This window comes from Rana temporaria, chromosome 4 (genome assembly GCF_905171775.1).
Source record: "Rana temporaria chromosome 4, aRanTem1.1, whole genome shotgun sequence".
Classification (NCBI taxonomy): Eukaryota; Metazoa; Chordata; class Amphibia; order Anura; family Ranidae; genus Rana; species Rana temporaria.
The window spans coordinates 261,399,929-261,417,259 of record NC_053492.1 but is presented as its reverse complement, the minus strand read 5'-3'; the positions used below and the strand labels follow the sequence as shown (position 1 = coordinate 261,417,259).

Sequence of the window (17,331 nt, the reverse complement as noted above, 5' to 3'; positions counted from 1 at the left end):
AGATGTCATCTTGCTCCGGCGTGTCTTCCGGGTATCGCCGCTCCAGCCCTGTGATTGGCTGGAGCGGCGATGACGTCACTCCCGGAGTTAAAATCTGCAAGGTCCAGCGGCTGCCGGATCTTTCGCCGTGGATTCCCCCCTGCGCATGCGCCGCCCGTATTGCGAGGGGAATATCTCCTAAACCGTACAGGTTTCGGAGATATTCTTTATACCTACAGGTAAGCCTTGTTATAGGCTTACCTGTAGGTAAAAGTCAAAAATAAAGGTTTACAACCGCTTTAAGTAATATAGTTCTCTCTTCACTTCAGCATGCTGACTGGACAGAGAAACTCTTCCTGTGCTCACTCTGCCCTATCCTCCTTTTAGCACATTCCTTGCCAGCAAATTTACATTGACTTTTCTCAATGAATGCAAAGCATTCTCTGGACGAGGTGTGACATCACAAACGCCTCCCATTTATTGAGAAAAAATGCAAGGTGTTCTGTGAATCGTGCCTGTGTTGAATGAGCGACCCCCTGTGGTCACTATGCAGCAGGGCAGCTACTTGGCATGGGATTCAGGAGATAGCATTGATCACTGTAGTATTGGTAACTACTAAAGTGATTCTCCATTTCCACAAGGGTTCCACAGGTATAGCATATGCATTCTTACATTAGTCCAAGTTGGACCAATGTTAACTATGAATTTAAATCTATACATAGTGACAATGGTGACAATCGAATATATACGCAAACATTTACATTTTATCCTTTACAGCTTTCAGAGTTTGGTAAAGACCCCCCAAACCATATATTTTCTGAAAGCACATGACCTGTAGAATAAAAATAAGGTGTTACTGATATTATCCCCCTGGGATATTTGCGCAAATGTTTTTAAAAACGATATATTTGCTAAACATGCTCTAAAATAATTTTTTGCACATATAAACACGGCACATTTTACCAAATTTCTGCTTAATCCCTACTAAATGTAAAGGTTTAACCTGTATTGTGTTAATAAATAACAAATATTTTTAAATTGAGCCTTTTTGCAAAATGGTAAAAACTGAACATACGGACAAATGTAAATAACCAAGTTTCTCAAAAAAATCTGACGGTTTTCATTGTTCCACAGCTTTTAGAGTTTGTAAAAGACCCTTCAAACCGTATATTTTCTGAAAGCACAGGGCCAGTAGAATAAAAAGAAGGTGCTACTGATTTTTAAGGCACCGTGATATTTTGCCAAAAAATACATTAAAATCATTAATAGTGGATTCATACATGGCAAAATGTACAAAATGCCTGCTAAATTTCTAGTAAATATAAAAGTTAAAACTGTATTGAGTTAATGAATAACAAATATTTCTACATTTAAAATTTCGCCTTTTTGTGAAATGGTGAAAACTGAAGGTATGCAAAACTGTAAAAAAATCCAGAGGTTACCATTTTTCACTTGCAGCTTTTAGTATTTGAAAAGACCCCTCAAAACAGACATTTTCTGAAAGCACATAACCTGTAGAATAAAAAAAGTGCTTCTGTTTTTCTGGGCCTCGCAGCAATTGCGCAAATGTTTATCATATTGCTATTCTCACTGAAAATACACTAAAATCATTAATAGTGCACACATACACAACATAACTTACAAAATTCCCGCTAAATTACTACTAAAGCATCATTCACATGTGGCATACTAAAGTGTATGGCCAATTCACACAAGCAGACCCAGGGGTGACGCCCCCCCCCCGCATCAAGCCACATGATTGGAGCACTGTGCCCCGAACCCATCCATTTGTGACAATAGCAAATTAATATTCGCTATTGTCTTTCGGCTTCTCCTCCCAGCCAATCAGGACAGAAGACGGATCGGGTTGAGCCGGGAGGAGAGGCTGAGGAAGCCTTGGATGGGTGAGTGCGGAGAGAGACTGTCACCACAGAGGGGTGAGTGCGGGGCGGGGGCTACCGTCACGGTGGAGAGGCGTGAGTGCGGGTGGACCGGGGGGGTCTTTGTTTGCCGCCCCCCCTTCCCCCAAAAAAAGTTTAGCACCAGCCCCCACTAGGTCTTACAATTTTTTTTATTTATTCACTTATTTTTTACTTTATTCATTTATATATCTCTTTTTTGAGACAGAGAAAGGGACTGAAGATAGTCCCTTTCTCTGAAGTGTATTACATGAATGAATTAAGGAGTCTGAATAGAGACTCATTCATTCATAAATTGACAGTCTGACACATAGTAAATTCTCGGTTTATTATAATCAGCTGTCAGTGGACATAGGAGCGATCTGTAGTGAGCGCCTCCTATGTCCACTGTACTACAGGTAGGGGGCTGTTAAACACATGTCCCCCAAGCCCCAGCTTCACCCGCATCGATCCCCCCCCCCCAGCGCACACACGCTCTGCAGCCTCTGTGCTCAGTGCAGGCACCAGCTGCAGGCGAGATGGGGAAGGAGAGATGCAGCTCAGAGCAGGCATAGATCGGAGGTGCGGGGGCCAGTACAGGGGTGATCTGACTGGCAGGGGTGACACATCTGGATCCCCTCTAAGCCCCTGCAGCACCTGAAGCCGGCAGGAGTGGCAGAGCAGAGATGCTGGCTTATGAGAGTAGCGAGAGGGGGGGCAGATCAGGTGTGGGGGGAGGAAAATGGTGCTGGGGGAAGAAGGGGGGGGGTGAAGCGGATAGAAAAGGAGAGTGGGTGTAGCAGGTTTAGGTGAAAGGGAGCGGTGGAAGGTGGAGAAGCTGGGGACAGGAAAGCAGCAGCATGGGGGAGGGGAGCGGTCACATTTGAGGTTAATAACTCTGATCAGTGGGTTGTATCCACTGGTCAGAGTAATAGAATTGTTCAGCAGAGTCTGCTGATCAATTTTGCTGTGGGTCCATACAGCGTATGGACCTGGCAGTGACAGTTATGGAAGGGTTAAGGCAAATTTTGTTTTTAAGCATTTTTTGCGCATCCCACATCAAAGTTATTTTTGGAGAATATATCTCACCATTTCAAGATTTGGACTTTGGCTCTCTTATTCCATTCAGGTAAGAACGGGGTGTTCTGTGGGTAAAATCTTTCTTTTGAATTTTATCCGTTGCTGTCCCTGTGAACTCAGATGGTGAGACTGGAGTAGCTGGATTCACTTGTCTGATTACTAATCAGGCTTGTAACTTCACCGAGGAGACCTTAGTGTTGTGAACACCCATGGGGATCTTCTCATGGCATTGCAGCTCCCTTGTTAACATGATTTACGGAATCATCTCCATTCTCCACCTCAGTATCCTGTGTTGGCTTTAAAGACAACATAGGACCCGTGGGGGGGGCAGGTAAACTTGACTATAGCTTGCAAACATGCTATTTACCCCTGGTTGCAGTACCGTCTTACTTTTGTCCAGTCACAAAAACGTTCTCATTTCTTCCTCTGGGATGTTCTGCTCGTTTACTATGCACTGGTGGATGTCTTCGGCTGTCAAGCCATTTCTTGCTGCGAGGGGCGTGAGGCAATCTCCTCACAAGTTTAGTCTGCGTCCTCACAAATAGGGTGATATTTGTAGCCCCAGGGGGATGGGGACACACCACAGCTAGAATGCCAGATGTCACTGATTAGCCAACTACCGAAGAGTCGAATCTGAATTTGATCAGCAAGTACCCATCATAAGGGAACTTCTGGCTCCCCATACCCCAGATCTCAAGGTTTTCTAGCTTCTGTAAGGGTAAATGTTTCAGGTATTTATCCTAGAAGTCACTATTCAACAGAGTTACTTGTGCTTCTGTCCAATATGGCCCGTGTGTAAACACCTTCAACTTGAACTTGTAATAAGTCTTGCTCGGAGTAGGTTTAGCAGCCTGTATATGTACTTTCTTCTTGATCTGTTTCTCTGTTCTGTTGTAGCTGTTTGATTAAGTTCTTGGAGATTGGTGTTCATTGTCTCCAAAGGGGGTGAGTTGGACTGTTGCTTAAACAGTGGGGGGGGGGCTTTGTAGGGTTTTGGACCCCCGCTGTTGGTTTTTCACTTTTTTGGATCTGGAGCCAGCGATTGTAGGCGAGTATCTAGTCAATCCTTTCAGTAGTGTCCGGCATTGTGCTTTGAAGTACCTGGCTTCACCCAGATGCCTTCCTTTCTGAAACCAAAGGGATTTGAGCCTGGTGCATGTCATTAAGGAATTCCTGCAGCCCTGCTTGACTTTTACCACTTGTTCATCATCTTCTGAACCTCAGAGAAGGCTTGCTGTAAAGTAGAATGTGCCTCTGCACTATGGCCTGCATCAAGGCCTTGAGAACAGAGGGCACTTCACTCTCCTCTCCCTCTGGTGCATCCAAGACAGTCTAAACTGAGTATACAGATGCTCCACTGTTGCCTTACCCATGCCCCCTAGAAGTGTTGGGTTTCTGGGTCTTCTCTGCAATCAGAGTCTTATCCTTCCAGATTATTTTCATCATTTTGGATGCGTTAATCTTGTTCTTTTTTTAGCTTGTTGCCATTTTTCGCTGCTAAAACAATGCAAGGACAGCTGTACCTCAGATTGTGTGTACAATCATTGGTTGGTTGTTTCTTGTTGGATAGTACACTTTTAGATTGTTCTCGGCATTAAGGGCCTGATCCACAAAAGGGATACGCCGGCGTATCTACGGATACGCCGTTGTATCCCTGTTTCTATCTATGGAACTGATCCACAGAATCAGTTTCTCATAGATAGGCAGAAGATCCGACATGTGTAAGGGACTTACACTGTCGGATCTTAGGATGCAGTACCGCGGCCGCCGCTGGGGGCATTTCTCTTCGAAATCCAGCGTCGGGTATGCAAATTAGCACTTACGGAGATCCACGAAGCTTTTTCGCTTCGTTTTTTCTCTGTAAGTATTAGTTTGCCGTCGCAAAATTAGGGCTGCTTTTACAAAGTGTAAACTGTTTACACCTTGTAAAAGTATACCCTTCTATCCCGCGTCGCTGTAAATTTTTTTTTTTTCCGCCGCAACTCTTTTTTTTTTTTTACGCCCGTCGCGATTCTCAAAACCTGGCGCAATGTAAATCTGCGCAAAGCACGTCGGGAAAATAACGTCGGGAGCATGCGCAGCACGTCTGGCGCGGGAGCGCGCCTAATTTAAATGGGACTTGCCCCATTAGATTAGGCACGCCTTGCGCCGGACGGATTTAAGTTACACCGCTGAAAATTTCTAGGTAAGTGCTTTGTGGATCAGGCACTTAGGTAGAGATTTTGCGGCGGTGTAACTTAAATGGCAAAAGTTAAGTTACGGACGGTTTTTGTGGATCAGGCCCTAAGTGCCCATGGATTTAGTTGACTTATACACAACTTTGCTTGCAAAGCAAGTTCTCATGTTTCTTCAGTTCTGAGATTAGTAAGTTGTAACGGAATGACCTGTGACACCCAGAGACCTTTGAAAGATGAGGGGTACTCCTGGGCCAGCATCACTAATAACTCTTGGGCCTAGGTCACCCTGTGTCCCTTTTGGGCATAGGGTGACTGATAAATATTAATTAGAAAGTACATGAGATGTGACTGATAACTGATAATTCATATTTCAGGATATCTTGAGATATTCAAGTGATTTCATGCTGACCCACAACCGGTCAATAGTGACTCATTCCTCTGTTTAACCTAGGCTGTTGATATGCTAAGTCTGCTACTGTAGTGATGAAAGCTGTGATTGCATTCCATTGTCCATTGTGAGATGCTAATGCCAATCACATTCTTTTACATAATGACATTCAGAGGAGGTAATTATCCCCCAGACGTTACGTCTCCGACAAGTTCCCCTCACCTGCATAATACACATTCCTTAAGTCAGACGTCTGACTTTTAGACTGCTAACTCACAACACATATCTATCCTCAATAGCATCTTCACACAAAACAGTGGCATTAGCATCTCACAATGGACAATGGAATGCAATCACAGCTTTCATCACTACAGTAGCAGACTTAGCATATCAACAGCCTAGGTTAAACAGAGGAATGAGTCACTATTGACCGGTTGTGTGTTAGCATGAAATCACTTGAATATCTCAAGATATCCTGCAATATTAATTATCAGTTATCAGTCACATCTCATGTACATTCTAATTAATATTTATCAGTCACCCTATGCCCAAAAGGGACACAGGGTGACCTAGACCCAAAAGTTATTAGTGACGCTGGCCCAGGAGAACCCCTCATCTTTCAAAGGTCTCTGGGTGTCACGGGTCATTCTGTTACATAAATATTCACGTGATACCTGTGGTATTGGTTTATCTGAAATCCAGTAATTTTCATTAAGAAATCATATTATTTATCATGTGGGCCCCTTTCACATCAGCGTACCCATATGGTCTGCCTGTCCGTTTTTCAGGTGGACCCAATCGGACCACCTATTCTCAATGAAGCGGCGGATGTCAGCAGACATGTCTACTGATACCCACTGGCAACTGATCCTGTCTGCTAAAACCAGATGGATAGGGATACGTTCGACATCCTCCAGGCGGATTGGATCGGATAACAGTCGTATGAAAATGGACAGGCGGTTCGTTTCCATCCGACCACCCCATAGATAACAGCGGGCTGTGCACGCTATGCAGAGCAGACACAGACCTGGCATGCGCCTGCTCAGCAGGGATCAGCAGAGAGAACCCCCTACTGAGCAGGTGGATCGGCTTGACAGAGTCCGCCCTGTTTAAAAGGGGCCTTAATATCAGAAAAACAAACCCTGGCAGTACATTTTTACACACATACAGTAGTTAAATTGGTCCAGCTTGGACCAATGTAATTATGTACTGTAAATAGTATACCTGTCCAATGCCCCAGGAAACTGGAAATCACTGAAGGAGACACCACTACTTCAAGTAATCGCTGCCATGCAGTGCAGCTGGCCTGATGCATTTTGAATACTGGAGGTTGGTCGCTCAGCATGGATGCCATACAGAGAAAGCTTTGCATTTTCTGAGTGAATGCAAAGGATTCTTTGATTGAGTGAAGTGGAAAGCGTGATGTCACAATGCCTCCTCTTCATGGGTGCTCTGGGTGCTCCAAAACCCCAGTTTTTCTGTTATGCAGATTCCATCTTCTACAGGTAAAGCCATGCACTTGACACTGCCACCTTCCACAGCTCACTAGTGGCCACTAAAATTGCCTGTTACTGTAATGAACCTGTAGTAGTAGTGTGGAAGTCTGAATGAAGCAAAAGAGCATTTGATTTTACCAGAAAAATTTGCACAGTAGGATGCCTCAAATTTCAAGGCTCTGGAGAACAGTTGAATAATGTTAAAGGAACATGCAGAGACCTTGAAATGCCTTCATTTTGTTCATGCTAATACTAAAGTACTTAAATCGCTTTCATGAAACAACATATGTATGTTAAAGTGGCTGTTGACCCACTATCACAACTTTGCATAATCCTCTGTTTCCAAAGCCTGTGTCCCCCTGTCTCTGTGTTTGTTTTTTAAATGCTGTAAATGCCAGATTTCAGTGCACCACTCAGGGATCCCGTGACTGGACAGCTTTCTCTTCTCTCCGTCTGACAGCTAGAGCAGGAGGGTCCAAAAGTTGCCCACAGACGTCAATCAGGAGGAGAGAGCAGAGACAGCCAGTCGGTCGCATTAAAATCCGGTATTTACAGCATTTTTTTTATAAGACACAGAGATGGGGACACAGGCTTAGGAAACCAATAGGATTAAGCAAAGTAGTAAGTTATTTAAGCAGCAGGGGGTGGGAGGGAAGTGGGCTTTGACACAGAGCTGACAAGCTGGAAGGGGAGGGAGGAGGAGGAGGGCAGAGGGATAGCAGATGCGGCTGATGGAGGCACGTATGCTGACCATGGTGTCAGGGCTTAACGGCCCTGATATTTCGTGGTCAGCGTACAGGGGGAGGGCAGAAACTGTTAGGGTCAGACAGGTGTTTTAGGTGTTACGGGGGCCAAATTACACATCACAAGCAACATGCTTTAAAGGAGCAGGATCTTTATTTTATTTTTGGGGTTAACAAACGCTTTAAATGGCTAATGACTCAAATGTATTCCTCAGAATTCAAGCATCTTAATCTTTTAACATCCAGCAACATGACATGTTTTTTTGTAATACACATTGATTTGCAAGTATTTTTATGACACGTTTGACCGTTGTAATGCTTGAAAGCAGTTTATGCTAATATGCATGGACTAGAAATGGATCCACTATGACAGATCAGTACCATAGAGCCGATAAACAGTGTGCTATGATTCCATTGAAGAAGACAGCATAAGGCAGCAAATGATCTTCAGATGGCTGACTTCACCCTGCGGCAAGCACTGCCCCTTTTTTTCATATTACAACAGATGGAGTTGCCTGAAGGAATTTTTATTATTGCATTCAGCACTTATTTATAATGCCCTCTCTGTTCCCTCATGAGCAGACATCATCTTGTATCAAGCTCTCCTGCTCCTTGGTCAAAAATATGACAGAATTGGATGCTGAAATCGCCACTGACAGTCCAGATCATGCAGCTCTTTGCATTCCTCGCCCCTTCAGAACTTATTAGGGAAAAGGGCTAAATTAAAAGCACAATCATTTTCAGATCAGTTGGTAAAGGGTACCAGGACACTTAACCTTTTTTAAATTTTCTTTCATAACTTCTCTATAAATATAAAAAGAAGGTAACCTCTGTACTACAATATGGTGCCACCAATCAAGTACAGATTCTGCAGTCAGAGCAGTTCTCCATTTAAATTATACATCAATATCAAGCTTCATCCAGGCATCGAGAAGATATGTAACTGTTCAGGTTTTGCTTTCAGTGATTCTGCTCCAGCCCTTGAGACCCATTGCATTCAGAGCTGTGCTGTACTAGCAAAGGTAAGACATCTGTGGGTTCTCTGGCTTGCTGAGATCTGCTCTAAAGCCACTAAGATACAGACTGATCAGTGATCTTTTATACAGGAATGAAGGGGATTCCTACTTTTTTTGAAATTGAAAGGGTACTCTTAGAATGTAACAAAAAAGCAAAGGAAGAGGCGCCTCTGAGTGTAGATGTTTAAGCGTAATTTAATGTTATAAAATAGGCATTGTACAGGTTTCTTTGCGGGTGATCATCAGTTCCGTCACTTGTAGTTCTCCTACTGCTGGGCACTTGTGCTGAGCAAAGCTGTCTCTCACTGCCGTACGGTGTTGAGGCCGGCGGCGGTGGGGAGGAAAACTTGTGAGCCAGTCAAACAAAGTGGAGGTGTTATTTGCAGTGTGATGGTACTGGTGACGTCACTGGATTTCACCAGTACCATCACACTGCAAATAACACCTCCACTTTGTTTGACTGGCTCACAAGTTTTCCTCCCCACCGCCGCCGGCCTCAACACCGTACGGCAGTGAGAGACAGCTTTGCTCAGCACAAGTGCCCAGCAGTAGGAGAACTACAAGTGACGGAACTGATGATCACCCGCAAAGAAACCTGTACAATGCCTATTTTAAACCTCTAAAATGTGAGTTATATGTACTCTTTTATACATTAAATTACGCTTAAACATCTACACTCAGAGGTGCCTCTTCCTTTGCTTTTTTGTTACAGTCTTGGAACACGGTTTCTGTTCTACAATGATGGCAGCCCTGAGGTTATAGTTGTGACCCCTGCAAAAACTCTCATCCGTCCGTCCCTGGACTTCATCCCCATTACCACCCCCCCCCCCCCCTCCACCTGGAGCAATAGACTCTTTTTTACTGTGCAAATCTCATGCACACTATTTTACTTATTTATATATATTTTTATTTATATATAATTTTCATATATATTTATTCATTTCCATTGTTGCATAATATTAAGGAATTGTTGTACTCAGAATTGCGCATTTTTCTCCTTGTATACTGTATACTCTTAGAATGTCGTGAGTCACTGGGTCAATTGTGAATTGATTTTTTTACATTGTTCACCATTTTAGAACTCCCATCCCTGAGAGTTCCTTACAGGTGCTGCACTTTTATTTACTTTTACTTACTCTTAGAATGTGTTTGTAAATACTTTTTTTCTGGCATAGCAAATACAACTCGCTAAATTTGACATGAAATTAATACTTTTTCAATAGCCAGACATTAATTCATAAAATAAATACATATATCCTTAACATTTTTTAATTTACCCTGTCTCTTCTATCTATGTGTGTGGATGATGGCACTGTAATTATTTTAATAATAATAATAAAAAAACATACAAGTACCTTTTTCCTAATGGATATACAGCTGTCACATGACCCAGATTTTTCTCAGAGTGTCTGCAGGGAAACATAAGTAATATGGAGCTTCTAGTCCTTTGCTACTGCTCACATGTTTAAAAAAAACTGCCTTTGGAATACAGAGTATAAACTGTTTTAAATTGTCACACACATACAGTATATATTTGAAATCAAATCGTTATTATTTTGTGGATATAACATGGTGTGGGCGGATTTCTGCCAGTTACAGGCTGTGTCTCCCCCTTCCAGTATGTGTCGTAGAATAGGAGGAAAGTGAAGCCTTCATTAATCTACATGTCAGATCTTGCCCCCATTGTGTTTAACTGGTTAGTTGGCATGGATAAGAAAGGAGGGAGTGGGCTTTACCACTGTGTATGCACCCACATATGTGACTCTATAGTCACATTGGCTGCTCAGATGTGATAGGGAGGAAATGCCCTGCATAGAAACTCAATGAAAACTGAACATGTGCAGAGCTGCTCTGCAAAATCCCTACCTGAATTGGGAACATGAACAGGAGGGGGAGATAGAGAGCAGAAGGATCAACCAGCTTTTTTTGCAGAATACAGAAAGCAGATCTGAGTGAGTATGAACACAGCATGTAATACAACATTTATTGATAGTTTTTTTAGGATGTGGGTATAGTGACACTTTAACCCCTGACTTTCTTTAGGTTTTGCCACACTCTAAGGCACGACAAGACTCGATTTTTATAAACTGAAGAATTAATCAAATTAAAGATTAGTTGGGCAGCAACATAGCTTATTGTTTAACACTTCTGCTTTGCAGCACTAGGCTTGAATTTTCAACAGCATGCTACCTAAAACTGCTAACTTCACTCTAAATTGGTCCTTTTTATGTATGCAAGATAGGGACCTTAGATTTTGAGCTTTCTGAGTGCAGGGGCTGAAGTGAAGTTACAATACAGAAAGCCCTGTGTAAATTGTTAGCACTATATAAATACATTTAATAAATATTCTGACAAGTTTGAGTGGAGTGGGAAAGTGTTTGCTCATTCACTGTACACCTACATCTTTCTGAGCTAGGATCAGAAGGATCTCCCTGTTTCTCGTAATAATGTCATAGAAAATAAAGCTTGGCTTTTCAGCCACGCTTGTATAGTCACCTGTTATAGGGCCTTCTTATATTCCCAAAATTATTCACTAGAACAACATGAGTTTACCATTGTGTCCAGAAACTTCTAGGTGATTCTTTTTGAGCATATATGGAGAATAAAAGCTAAAAAACAAGCTGGTCTGTCACAGATATATTTAGAAGGAAATTTCTCTGCTGGGGTCAAGTAAAAACTCAGTAGTGGATTTCTTTGCCCTATTCCACCCTAAATGGAATGCTTGTTTTGGATAGAGTCCTGCTGTCCTCTCTGGTTAAGGCATAATCATAAATATTCAGCATAACCGAACAAAGAAAAGTTTGGTCTTCAGCATTTTAACGTATTATTTCTGTTTCAGGTTGTGGAGCTCGTTTCCAGTGCCATAGGAGATTTGGTGCAGGGAATATATTATGAAAACTCATATTTGCCAGAGGTAGGCAGTTTTAAATACTTAATTTTAAACCTTAATTTGCAATGTTAATTATACAATGTGCTAACATATGTGCTTTTAAAATGTAATGCTTGCTTTAGTGTTTTATTTGATCACTAGGGCCACAAATAATATAAACAGACCTCAAATACCTTCAATAGAAAAAATAAAATAAAAAAGACCATACACCCCTAGAGCCGGAAGCAGAAACTCTACTACTACAGACCACTTTTACTGAATGCCTTCCTTATAGGGCTGGCACGAAATCTAAAATATATGAAAAAAAATGAGAAAACAAATTAAAAACATACAGTATAATTGACTCTTATGCATCCAACTTCTTATCAAACGTAAAATGTTTTCAACCACTTGGTGACCAACTGCCCACAATGTACTGCGGGAAAACAGCCACTGTTGGCAAAAGCAACATACCCGTACATTGCTGCCTACCCCCCTCCCAGAACTGTGATTGTACACAGTGGGAGCCTGTCAGCAAGTCCCAGCCAATGATTCATGGCCGGGACCTGCTGATCGACTATATACAATCACAGCTCAGAGCCATGTGTTGGTAAACAATACAGAGCTCTGTACAGAGGGAGCGATCTGTCAGTTTCTCCTCCCTAGAACCTGAAAGATCTAGTAGTAAAAACTGCACACTTTACATACATTACACGTTTAACGTCTTGATCGCCCTAGATGTTAACCCCTTCCCAGCAAGTGTCAATAGTACAGTGACAGTGTATATCATCACTGATCACTGCCACCGGTGATGTCAGTGGCAGTTGGTTCCCCCCAGCATCAGTTACTGTCAGATTGTACGCTGTACTATTGCAGTTCCATTCTAAGTTGCTGATCAAGTCCATAAGTAGTATATTAAAGAAAATCCAGTATATATACCATAGTTTGTAGGCGCTATAGCTTTCATGCAAACCAATCAATATACACTTATTGGTGTTTCTCTTTTATCAAAAATCTAGCAGAATACGTTTTGGCCAAAACGTACGAAGACATTTTTTTTTTTTATTGGATATGTTTTATAGCAGAAAGTTAAAAGTATTGGGTGTTTTTGTTTGTAAAAAATAAAAAACTCAGAAGTAGTCAAATGCAATCAAAAGAAAGCTCAATTTATGTCAAAACAATTATGTAAATTTTGTTTGGGTACAGTGTTGCATGACTGTGCAGATTTCAGTTAAAGTTAATGTGTAAACCCGATTTATGAAATTTGAGCTGGGCACATAAATCTGCAGTGTTTTATCTCTCTTCAAAGCACTAAGTCCCATAGCTGTCTCCTGCCCTGTTCTTCTGTTATCTGTCTGATAACTCCGTACAAGTTCACCAACAACAGAAAAAAGTAGCCGGAGGTTTGTGTTGGGGAGGATGCTATAAATAGATTAGCAGAGCCCTCAACGATTCAACAACATATCTGAAAGTCTCTACCTATGATTAGAGGGGGTGTGTGCCTTTCCTCCAATCAACTGTCTTGGCTGTATGCCCAGGCTTCACTGCAGTGTTGAACAGGAAGAGAAAATCTACTAACATGATGTGAACTTTCTAAACAGTATATAAAGCTGAAGAGAGCAGATGTAAAACGTATGTAGGGAGATTTATGTAGGTGCCTATTGATTTGGGGTAACGCCTTTCCACACCTCACCTTTGGACCGATTAGAGTCTTTGGGTCTATTTAGACCCGAACAGGGATTCAAGTAGCGGTGAGTCTTTGGAATTGGGCAGGACATGACCCGGCTAGTTACACACCGGAAGGTTCTGGGCCTTTATTTTCCAATTCCCTGGTCATGAGGGACGCTACTCCATCCCCACTCAACCCTATAACTAAGGAAAGGGGGTCCATTTCCAGTTTATTACATGGTTTGAATCACCATTTGCACTACTCTTCCTCCGTGGCCCCTGATGACGGTCGACAACCAGAAACGTGTCGGGAACACACACATCACCCACTAGGAGAGTGCTATTTTGTCTACTTGCCATTGTTTGTGGCACATGTACTGTTTTAGTGTTATTGTTTTTGTATTTGTACACTTGTTGCTTTCACAAGCACCGTAGGTGCCTACTGTGTGCTTCAACATCAAGTGCCAGTTTTTGTACAAATTTCCCATTAAAGATTGTTTTTTACCTTTACATTTTGTTTGGCCTCTAAAATCCCACTTAGGGGGAGATACTCTATTTTTTGTTATATGTTACCAAGGGATGTGGCCACTACAAATGTTACTGGATCAGTGAGTACCTCTTCCTCTATACCATAGATTAGAAAAGGGTTAGACCCCTACCAAGATTTTAGTGTGGTCTGTGTTCCTGAATGGCAGATTAACCTAAATTCACCAAATTGTGTTTTTGTACAGGGGCCATTGTTGTATGTATCGTACTGTCTAATGTGCCAAAAGTTGTATGTATAGATGTACATTTCATGTATTATTTACAATACTGATATTTTTTAAGGAATATACAATTCCCAGACCTGCATACTAGGTGTAAAATAAATGTTGGCTTCTATGTCTGATCAGTGTAAAGTACTCTAAAATATAATTGATATGCCTGATATAGCTGCTTGTCTTGCAAACCTCTAGCCGTGTTATTATTTTCAAGAAGTTTTGAAATAGATCCATGCTGCTCATTAATGCAAATTACAGGAGATATGTGAGGATTACCGACTGCTTGCATTGTTCCTGGATATGGGGTGTTTAATAATAAACAGATTCTATGCGAATAGTCTTATTACATTGTGCCAAAAAAAAAAAAAAAAGGTAATGTTGAACTGTTGCCCATTGTAGAAAATGCAACATATAATACGCTTATAAAAGAATGAAATTTAAGCTCATCTCATTCGTATGGGGTATCATCTTTCTAGAAATCAGAACCAGAGACTAAATCAAATTCCTGCAGCAAACTCTAATCTTACTAATTTGAGCTTGTGCCAAAGGGTGCAACATTACCAGGAAAGGAGGGATCACAAAATTTGAGACTGATTTGAAAAGAAACAATATCTTTTGTAGCAAGCAAGCATGATATCAAACTTCACCATGCACAGACGGGCTATTAATTCAGGAAAAGTAATGGGGTAAAATAATTACAGGTTCAGAGTTTCAGGGAGGACAGTATGAATTAACTAAACACTAACCCAAAGCTAACTTCATGTGGCTCTTTTATAGAGACAGTGCAAAAAGTAACAGTGAAGTGAAAAGTGCTGTATGTACCCTATGGAGGATTCCTCCATTCAGAACAATAATGAAATAACATTACTGGTTATGGCAAATGTGCCTCTTCCTTCTTTACATGTTTGCCAAGTATAGGCAACTGCTGGCAAACAAGTTATTAGGTTTACTTGTTTATTAAAGTGTTACTAAACCCAGGTGCCTGCATTCACTATATCTTGTCACCCACAGTACAGCCGTGGCCAAAGGTTTTGAGAATGACACAAATATTAATTTCACAAGGTCTTCTGCCTCAGTTTTTATAATGGGATTTTGCATATACCTCAATGTTATGAAGAGCGATTAGATGAATTGCAATTAATTGCAAAGTCCCTCTATGAAGTGAAACTTAAAGCGGGAGTTCACCCATTTATTAAAAAAAAAATGTTTTCCCTTTTTTTCCCCTTAGATTCCTGCTCGTTTGGTCTAGGGGAATCGGCTATTCGTTTTAAAATATGAGCCGTACTTACCGTTTTCGAGATGCATCTTCTTCCGTCGCTTCCGGGTATGGGTCTTCGGGAGCGGGCATTCCTTTTTGATTGACAGTCTTCCGAGAGGCTTCCGACGTTCGCATCCATCGCGTCACTCGTAGCCGAAAGAAGCCGAACGTCGGTGCGGCTCTATACTGCGCCTGCGCACCGACGTTCGGCTTCTTTCGGAAAATCGTGACGCGATGGATGCGACCGTCGGAAGCCTCTCGGAAGACTGTCAATCAAGAAGGAACGCCCATTCCCGCAGCCCATACCCGGAAGCGACGGAGAGGATGCATCTCGTAAACGGATAAGTACTGCTCATATTTTAAAACAAATAGCCGATTCCCCTAGACAAAACGAGCAGGAATCTAAGGCTAAAAAGTGCTCTCTAAGGTTGAACCTCCGCTTTAACCTAATCCCATAAAAAACATTTCCACTGCATTTGTGAAGAAGGCTTCAGTGTGCCCAAGAAAGTCCAGCAAGCGACAGGAACGTCTCCTACATTTGGTTCAGCGGTGGGATCGGGGCACCGCCAGTGCAGTGCTTGCTCAGGAATGGCAGCAGGCAGGTGTAAGTGCATCTGCACACACACACACACACACACAGTGAGGAGAAGACTTTTGGAGGATGGTCTGGTGTCAAGAAGGGCAGGAAAACCTTAAAGACAGACTGATAATCTGCAAAGGTACAGGGATTTGACTGATGAGGACTGGGGTACAGTCATTTTCTCTGATGATTCTCCTTTCCGATTGTTTGCGGCACCTGGAAAAAAATTATTGTCCGGAGAAGAAAAGGTGAGTGCTACCATCAGTCCTGTGTCATGCCAACAGTAAAGCATCCTGAGACCATTAATGTTTGGGGTTGCTTCACAGCCAATGGAGTGGGCTCACTTAAAATTTTGCCCAAGAACTCAGCCATGAATAAAGAATGGTACAAAAACATCCTCAGAAAGCAACGTCTCCCAACCATCCAAGAACAGTTTGGTGACGAACAATGCCTTTTGCAGCGTGATAAAGCACCTTGCCGTAAGGCAAAAGTGATAATGAAGTGGCTTGGGGAACAAAACATCACATTTCAAGGCCAGGAAACTCCCCAGACCCTAATCCCATTGAGAACTTGTGGTCAATCCTCAAGAGGTGGGTGAACAAAAAAAAACACAATGATTATGCAAGAATGATCTGCCATCAATCAGGATATGATTGATTGACAGCATGCCAGAGCAAATTGCAGAGGTCTTGAAAAAGAAGGGTCAACACTGCAAATATTGACTCTTTGCATTAACTTAAAGTGGATGTAAACCCTATTCATGAAATTTAAGCTGGGTACATACTGTATATCTGCAGTGTTTTCTTATCTCTCTTCAAAGCTCTAAGTCCCGTGGCTTTCTCCTGCTCCATTTTTCTGTTATCAGCCTGATAACTTCTGACAAGTTCTCTGTCAACTGTGATAAAACCAGGCTGAAGTTTGTGTCAGGGTGGGTGCTATAAATAGATTAGCAGAGAGCTTGTCTATTCACAGCACAGCTCTGCGTGGTTTCTTCCTTTTTCTGCATGGAGAGGGTGTGTGTGCCTTTCCTCCAATAGGCTGTTTCACAGTATATGGCAAGAATCCACACCCACGGGTGAATCAGGAAGAGAAAACTCTAACAGGACGAGCACTTTCTAAACCATATATAAAGCTGAAGACAGCAGCTATATGTAAAACTTTTATGTAGGAGGATTTGTTTAATCTCTGTGTATCATCTTGAGGCTGTTCACTTCACTGGGTATATGTGAGGGTTTACATCCACGTTACTGTAATTATTAATAAAAGCCTTTGACACTTATGATATACCATAGTAACATTTGACAAAAAGATCTAAAAACACTGAAGCAGCAGACTTTGTGAAAATTAATATTTGTGTCATTCTTAAAACTTGTGGCCATGGCTGTATACAAAACATGGAAGTGCAATTATTTGAATAA

The 17,331-nt window shown here is 41.9% G+C and overlaps 1 protein-coding gene across 2 annotated transcripts in view; it reads left to right on the top strand.

Moving 5' to 3' along the window:
* The window catches only part of PDSS2 (decaprenyl diphosphate synthase subunit 2), a 235,226-nt gene that overhangs the window by 193,005 nt on the left and 24,890 nt on the right, over positions 1–17,331 (top strand). For both annotated transcript variants that reach the window (XM_040350191.1, XM_040350192.1), the window contains one exon: positions 11,617–11,691. In XM_040350191.1, the coding sequence (XP_040206125.1) occupies positions 11,617–11,691 (75 nt within the window). The remainder of the gene's footprint in view (positions 1–11,616; positions 11,692–17,331) is intronic.